The following is a 7500-nucleotide window of genomic DNA, read 5'->3' as shown; positions in this document are numbered from 1 at the left end:
AAAGCCACATCGATCAGCCGCGGCTCCGCGCCGACGGCGACAAGGGCCCCACGGCCACGCTTCCTGGGACAACAACGGCGACGGCCGCCCAGCCCGCCTGCCCGTCGGATCGCTCGCTCGCCGCAGCAGAGGAGCGCGGGGGGTGCCGCCACCCGCCCGCCCGCAGCCGGCAACGGCGGGACTGGAGCGGCCCGGGGAGAACCCGGCCGAGCGTGCGAGAAAAAGTGCCACCGACCTGGCGCGGCCACGGGCCACCGGCGGCTTTCGCCCGGCCTCGCGGCGGTCGGCTTGCCCTGCCGGAAAAAAAAAAGCCGGGGGACGGCACGACAAAAGAAAAAGGCACACGGAGGCGCGTTCGCAACGCCCCGTGCTAGCCACGGGGGCCACGGGGCCAGGGGCCCGCAGCGGGGGGGCCGAGTGACGGGCCTCAACTGCCTCCCCACCACGGACTCACCGGCATCCCGCCTCGCGCTGTCGTCGCAACGCTCCTCAGTGCCGCGGCTTAGGGCCGCCAGAGAAAAAGAAAGAAGGCCCGCGGAGGAGGCCTGGCGGGTGCCCCCCACACTCCGCCCGCCTCAACCGAAAGCAACCCACCCGGCGCGGCAAAGCCGGCCCCGCCCGGCACAAGCGGCTCGGTCGAGCCCGGCCACGACCGAGGTAGGCGAGGCGCCGCCGCCTCGCCCAGGACCAGTCCGGGGGGCTCTCCGTCGGGTGCCGGGCCCGGCAAGTTCAAAAAAAGAAAAAGAACTAGGCCCAAAAATTCTGCCCGCCACAAGGCGGGTCCCCGGCTTAAGGCCGAGGGAGGGGGACGGCTTCTCCAACGCGGGCCGAGCACCGCCGCCACCGCCGAGGCGGACCGACGGGCCCAAAACCGCGCCCGCCGAGCGGGCCCCCGGCTTAAGGCCGGGCAGAAAAGGGACGAGGCGCCGCCGCCTCGCCCGCCACCGGTGCCCGGGGGGGGCCGCCCCCCCCCGTGGCCAATCGACCGGCAGAAGCCGGGCCGGAGCGGGACACGCTCGCGGCTTCTCTTGCTCTCTCTCTCTCTCTTCTCCTCTCTCGGCAACTCTCTCTGGGCTCGCTCTCTCGGCTCTCTCTCCCCGCCTCGCCTCGGGGCCGGCGAGCAGCTTTCTCGGATCGTCTTTCGCCCTTCTTGCTCTCTCTCGGCCTTCTCCGGATCCGCTCTTGCGCGGCCCTTCTCTCTCGCCTCCGCGGATCCGGCTCTTTCGCGCGGCCCCTTCTCTCTCGCCTCGCCAACTGGACCCACTTTTCCCTGGGAAGGACGGGAGCCGGGACACAAAGGCACGCGCGCTTCGTTCCCGGCTAGGCGGCACTCGCTTGGCCCTGGCGACCGCACGCGCGGCCGCTCCGCTCCGCCTCGGACGCAGGTACGGGGTCAACCTGCGGGGATGCGGCCCGTCACCTCGCTCCCAGAAGACGGACAGACGAGTCCAAAGCCGGCCAGGCCTCCAAGAGGACCAATGCAGCTCGACCGGGGAGGGGCGCCAACGCAGGCCGCCTCCTACCATGACGCAGCCGGAGGCGGCCGACAACAGCGACCCCTTGGTGAACTTCCGCAGACGGCCGAGACAACAGGTCTACCCGGCCGGCGCCGAAATTGCACTAAGTCCCGCCGGAGCGAGGTAGACCTGATGTCCCCGGCCGGCGCCCGCCACCAGGGGGCAAGGCCGGCCCCCGGCGGACCCCGGAGCGAGGTAGACCTGATGTCCCCGACCGGAGCCGGGGTAGACCTGATGTCCCCGACCGGAGCCGGGGTAGACCTGATGTCCCCGGCCGGAGCCGGGGTAGACCTGATGTCCCCGGCCGCAGCCGGGGTAGACCTGTTGTCCCCGGCCGCAGCCGGGGTAGACCTGATGTCCCCGGCCGGAGCCGGGGTAGACCTGATGTCCCCGGCCGGAGCCGGGGTAGACCTGATGTCCCCGGCCGGAGCCGGGGTAGACCTGATGTCCCCGGCCGGAGCCGGGGTAGACCTGATGTCCCCGACCGGAGCCGGGGTAGACCTGATGTCCCCGGCCGGAGCCGGGGTAGACCTGTTGTCCCCGGCCGCAGCCGGGGTAGACCTGATGTCCCCGGCCGGAGCCGGGGTAGACCTGATGTCCCCGGCCGGAGCCGGGGTAGACCTGATGTCCCCGGCCGGAGCCGGGGTAGACCTGATGTCCCCGACCGGAGCCGGGGTAGACCTGTTGTCCCCGGCCGGAGCCGGGGTAGACCTGATGTCCCCGGCCGGAGCCGGGGTAGACCTGATGTCCCCGACCGGAGCCGGGGTAGACCTGATGTCCCCGGCCGGAGCCGGGGTAGACCTGATGTCCCCGGCCGCAGCCGGGGTAGACCTGTTGTCCCCGGCCGCAGCCGGGGTAGACCTGATGTCCCCGGCCGGAGCCGGGGTAGACCTGATGTCCCCGGCCGGAGCCGGGGTAGACCTGATGTCCCCGGCCGGAGCCGGGGTAGACCTGATGTCCCCGGCCGCAGCCGGGGTAGACCTGATGTCCCCGGCCGGAGCCGGGGTAGACCTGATGTCCCCGGCCGCAGCCGGGGTAGACCTGATGTCCCCGACCGGAGCCGGGGTAGACCTGTTGTCCCCGGCCGGAGCCGGGGTAGACCTGATGTCCCCGACCGGAGCCGGGGTAGACCTGATGTCCCCGACCGGAGCCGGGGTAGACCTGATGTCCCCGGCCGCAGCCGGGGTAGACCTGATGTCCCCGGCCGCAGCCGGGGTAGACCTGATGAGCCGGGTCCGGCTCGGATCCATGGTTGACCTCCTGTCCCCCTGTTGTCGCCCGCCGCCCGGGCACCTCGCCGTGCCCAGCGACCCCAGAGCCGGGTGAAGCTCACAGCCTCATAACACCCCGGAGCCAGATGGCTCGATCGACCCCCCGTCCCACACAATGAACCCCAACCCCACCCCCCCTTTCAAGACCATGACATGTTTTCCATTTTTTTGTTGTTGTTCTTTGGGGGGATTTGGTTTGGGTTTGCTTTGGTATTTTCTTTTGTTTTGTTTTTCGGGGGGGGGGGGGGGGGGGGGGCTGTTTTGGGGGTTTTTGGGGGGTTTTTTCCAGTTGCTTTGGCTTTCTCTGATACTGATTTTTGAGGTTGGTTTTTTTTGGGGGGTTGGGGGGCTTGTGGTTTGGATTTGGGTTTTCTTGGGTTGTCCCCCACCCCCCCGGGCCCCCCCCCGCCCCGCCCCGCCCCTTTTTCTTTTCTCCTTTCCTGAAAGAATGGCTCTTCTATTTGCTTGGAACGAGAAACTTATCCGGGAAAGCAAACCAACCCAAAAATTGACCCATTGGATTTCTTTTTCTTTCCTATCGGAAGCGCCCCCAGCCGAGCCGACGGGCAAGCCGAGGCCGGTGCTCTGCCTGCTGACACGCTGACCTGGCCAAACAGCGCCCCCACCACCCACCCCCCGCCCTGCCCCGCCACGCCCTCCTGGGGTGGAACCTACCCAGGCCGGCCGCCCTGGCCCCGATGCGGCTCGCCCCGCCGCGCCCCTCCCCTCCCCTCCCCTCCCCGCCCCGCCCCGCCCCGCCCGCCGGTAGAGGCGACGGCGGCCGCCGGCACCGCCGCCAGCACACAGGCGCTGTGTGTAGCTTTCGGGCGGGTTGTTTCACGGTCCGCAGAGGTCTTGGGCCCTCGACGTGACTCTAGGGGGCCGTGGGGACTCGGTGCCGAGGCGCCCGGGGCCGGCACGAAGCCACCGGCCCTCGTCCGCACAGAGACAGAAACAGTGACACGCACCCCCCCCCCCCCCCCCCCAACAAACCCTAACCCTAACCCTAACTCCCCCCGCCCCCCACTAACCCTAACCCTAACCCTAACCCTAACCCTAACCCTAACCCTAACTCCCCCCGCCCCCCACTAACCCTAACCCTAACCCTAACCCTAACCCTAACCCCCCCCCCACTAACCCTAACCCTAACCCTAACCCTAACCCTAACCCTAACCCTAACCCTAACCCTAACCCTAACCCCCCCCCCCCCCAACTAACCCTAACCCTAACGCACGGCCACGCCTGCAGGCTACCACACCGCTGCGCGTGAAAGGAAGGCGCGGCCAACCCTCCCCGCCCCCTCGCCAACCCCTCCCCAGCCACCTCCACCCGGCCCCCTGCCACCCGCGCGCGCGCAGCCGCCCGCCGGCCCGCCCATAGGCATTCACGCTCTGGCGTGCCCTCTCTCCCTGGCCCTGCCCCGGCCCCTGGCCCTGCCCGCTCTGTGGCAAGCGCAGCCGGCCATGGGCGGTTGGGGGCGCCCCGCCCTCCCCCATCAGCCTCCCCGGCGCTGTCTGCATCCTTTTGCCGCTTGCTAGGCTGCCGTAGGCCAAGGCCGGCCCGGGACAACAGGTCTAGCCAAGAGCCTGGGACAACAGGTCTACCCTAGGGGCCTGGGACAACAGGTCTAGCCAAGGGGCCGGGCTGCCGTAGGCGAGGGCCCGCCCGGGGACACCAGGTCTACCCCCAGGGCCTGGGACAAAAGGTCTACCCCAAGGGGCCTGGGCTATCAGGTCTACCCCGGAAGCGCAGGACATCAGGTCTACCCCGGCGGCCCGGGACAACAGGTCTACCCCAAGGGGCCCGGGACAACAGGTCTACCCAAGGGGCCTGGGACAACAGGTCTACCCCGGCGGCGTGGGACAACAGGTCTACCCCGGAGGCCCGGGACAACAGGTCTACCCCGAAGCCTAGGACAACAGGTCTACCCCGGCGGCCCGGGACAACAGGTCTACCCTGAAGGCCTGGGACAACAGGTCTACCCCGAAGCCTAGGACATCAGGTCTACCCCGGCGGCCCGGGACAACAGGTCTACCCCGGAGGCCCGGGACAACAGGTCTACCCCGGCGGCCCGGGACATCAGGTCTACCCCAAGGGGCCTGGGACAACAGGTCTACCCCGGAGGCCCGGGACAACAGGTCTACCCTAGGGGCCTCGGCCATCAGGTCTACCCCGAAGCCTAGGACATCAGGCCTACCCCGGCGGCCCGGGACAACAGGTCTACCCCGGCGGCCCGGGACAACAGGTCTACCCCGAAGCCTAGGACAACAGGTCTACCCCGGCGGCCCGGGACAACAGGTCTACCCTGAAGGCCTGGGACAACAGGTCTACCCCGAAGCCTAGGACATCAGGTCTACCCCAAGGGGCCTGGGACAACAGGTCTACCCCGGAGGCCCGGGACAACAGGTCTACCCTAGGGGCCTCGGCCATCAGGTCTACCCCGAAGCCTAGGACATCAGGTCTACCCCGGCGGCCCGGGACAACAGGTCTACCCCGGCGGCCCGGGACAACAGGTCTACCCCGAAGCCTAGGACAACAGGTCTACCCTGAAGGCCTGGGACAACAGGTCTACCCCGAAGCCTAGGACATCAGGTCTACCCCGGCGGCCCGGGACAACTGGTCTACCCCGGCGGCCCGGGACAACAGGTCTACCCTGAAGGCCTGGGACAACAGGTCTACCCCGAAGCCTGGGACAACAGGTCTACCCCGAAGCCTGGGACAACAGGTCTACCCCGAAGCCTAGGACAACAGGTCTACCCCGGAGGCCCGGGACATCAGGTCTACCCAAGGGGCCCGGGACATCAGGTCTACCCCGGTGGCCCCGGACATCAGGTCTACCCCAAGGAGCCTGGGACAACAGGTCTACCCAAGGGGCCCGGGACAACTGGTCTACCCCGGAGGCCCCGGCCATCAGGTCTACCCCGGTGGCCCCGGACATCAGGTCTACCCCAAGGAGCCTGGGACAACAGGTCTACCCAAGGAGCCCGGGACAACAGGTCTACCCCAGGGGCCCGGGACAACTGGTCTACCCCGGAGGCCCCGGCCATCAGGTCTACCCCGGTGGCCCCGGACATCAGGTCTACCCCAAGGAGCCTGGGACAACAGGTCTACCCAAGGGGCCCGGGACAACTGGTCTACCCCGGAGGCCCCGGCCATCAGGTCTACCCCGGTGGCCCCGGACATCAGGTCTACCCCAAGGAGCCCGGGACAACAGGTCTACCCTGAAGGCCGTGGACAACAGGTCTACCCCGAAGCCTGGGACAACAGGTCTACCCCGAAGCCTAGGACAACAGGTCTACCCCGGAGGCCCGGGACATCAGGTCTACCCAAGGGGCCCGGGACATCAGGTCTACCCCGGTGGCCCCGGACATCAGGTCTACCCCAAGGGGCCTGGGACAACAGGTCTACCCCGGAGGCCCGGGACAACAGGTCTACCCTAGGGGCCTCGGCCATCAGGTCTACCCCGAAGCCTAGGACATCAGGCCTACCCCGGCGGCCCGGGACAACAGGTCTACCCCGGCGGCCCGGGACAACAGGTCTACCCCGAAGCCTAGGACAACAGGTCTACCCCGGCGGCCCGGGACAACAGGTCTACCCTGAAGGCCTGGGACAACAGGTCTACCCCGAAGCCTAGGACATCAGGTCTACCCCAAGGGGCCTGGGACAACAGGTCTACCCCGGAGGCCCGGGACAACAGGTCTACCCTAGGGGCCTCGGCCATCAGGTCTACCCCGAAGCCTAGGACATCAGGTCTACCCCGGCGGCCCGGGACAACAGGTCTACCCCGGCGGCCCGGGACAACAGGTCTACCCCGAAGCCTAGGACAACAGGTCTACCCTGAAGGCCTGGGACAACAGGTCTACCCCGAAGCCTAGGACATCAGGTCTACCCCGGCGGCCCGGGACAACTGGTCTACCCCGGCGGCCCGGGACAACAGGTCTACCCTGAAGGCCTGGGACAACAGGTCTACCCCGAAGCCTGGGACAACAGGTCTACCCCGAAGCCTAGGACAACAGGTCTACCCCGGAGGCCCGGGACATCAGGTCTACCCAAGGGGCCCGGGACATCAGGTCTACCCCGGTGGCCCCGGACATCAGGTCTACCCCAAGGAGCCTGGGACAACAGGTCTACCCCAGGGGCCCGGGACAACTGGTCTACCCCGGAGGCCCCGGCCATCAGGTCTACCCCGGTGGCCCCGGACATCAGGTCTACCCCAAGGAGCCTGGGACAACAGGTCTACCCAAGGGGCCCGGGACAACTGGTCTACCCCGGAGGCCCCGGCCATCAGGTCTACCCCGGTGGCCCCGGACATCAGGTCTACCCCAAGGAGCCCGGGACAACAGGTCTACCCTGAAGGCCGTGGACAACAGGTCTACCCCGAAGCCTGGGACAACAGGTCTACCCCGAAGCCTGGGACAACAGGTCTACCCCGAAGCCTAGGACAACAGGTCTACCCCGGAGGCCCGGGACATCAGGTCTACCCAAGGGGCCCGGGACATCAGGTCTACCCCGGTGGCCCCGGACATCAGGTCTACCCCAAGGAGCCTGGGACAACAGGTCTACCCAAGGGGCCCGGGACAACTGGTCTACCCCGGAGGCCCCGGCCATCAGGTCTACCCCGGTGGCCCCGGACATCAGGTCTACCCCAAGGAGCCTGGGACAACAGGTCTACCCAAGGAGCCCGGGACAACAGGTCTACCCCAGGGGCCCGG

At 68.3% G+C, this 7500-nt stretch overlaps 1 protein-coding gene across 1 annotated transcript in view; it reads left to right on the top strand.

Annotated features, from left to right (window-relative positions):
- The window catches only part of LOC139605124 (serine/arginine repetitive matrix protein 1-like), a 4130-nt gene extending 2602 nt beyond the window's left edge, over nucleotides 1–1528 (top strand). Inside the window, exons 3-4 of the mRNA XM_071456514.1 lie at nucleotides 1–902; nucleotides 1432–1528. The exon at nucleotides 1–902 is cut by the window's left edge and continues 697 nt beyond it. Coding sequence (XP_071312615.1) covers nucleotides 1–902; nucleotides 1432–1528 — 999 coding nt within the window. The remainder of the gene's footprint in view (nucleotides 903–1431) is intronic.
- The last annotated feature ends 5972 nt before the right edge of the window (nucleotides 1529–7500 follow it).

Source organism: Agelaius tricolor, unplaced genomic scaffold (assembly GCF_023055355.1).
Source record: "Agelaius tricolor isolate 1412-34295 unplaced genomic scaffold, bAgeTri1.0.p SCAF_60, whole genome shotgun sequence".
Taxonomy (NCBI): Eukaryota; Metazoa; Chordata; class Aves; order Passeriformes; family Icteridae; genus Agelaius; species Agelaius tricolor.
This window is presented reverse-complemented; position numbering and strand designations above follow the sequence as displayed.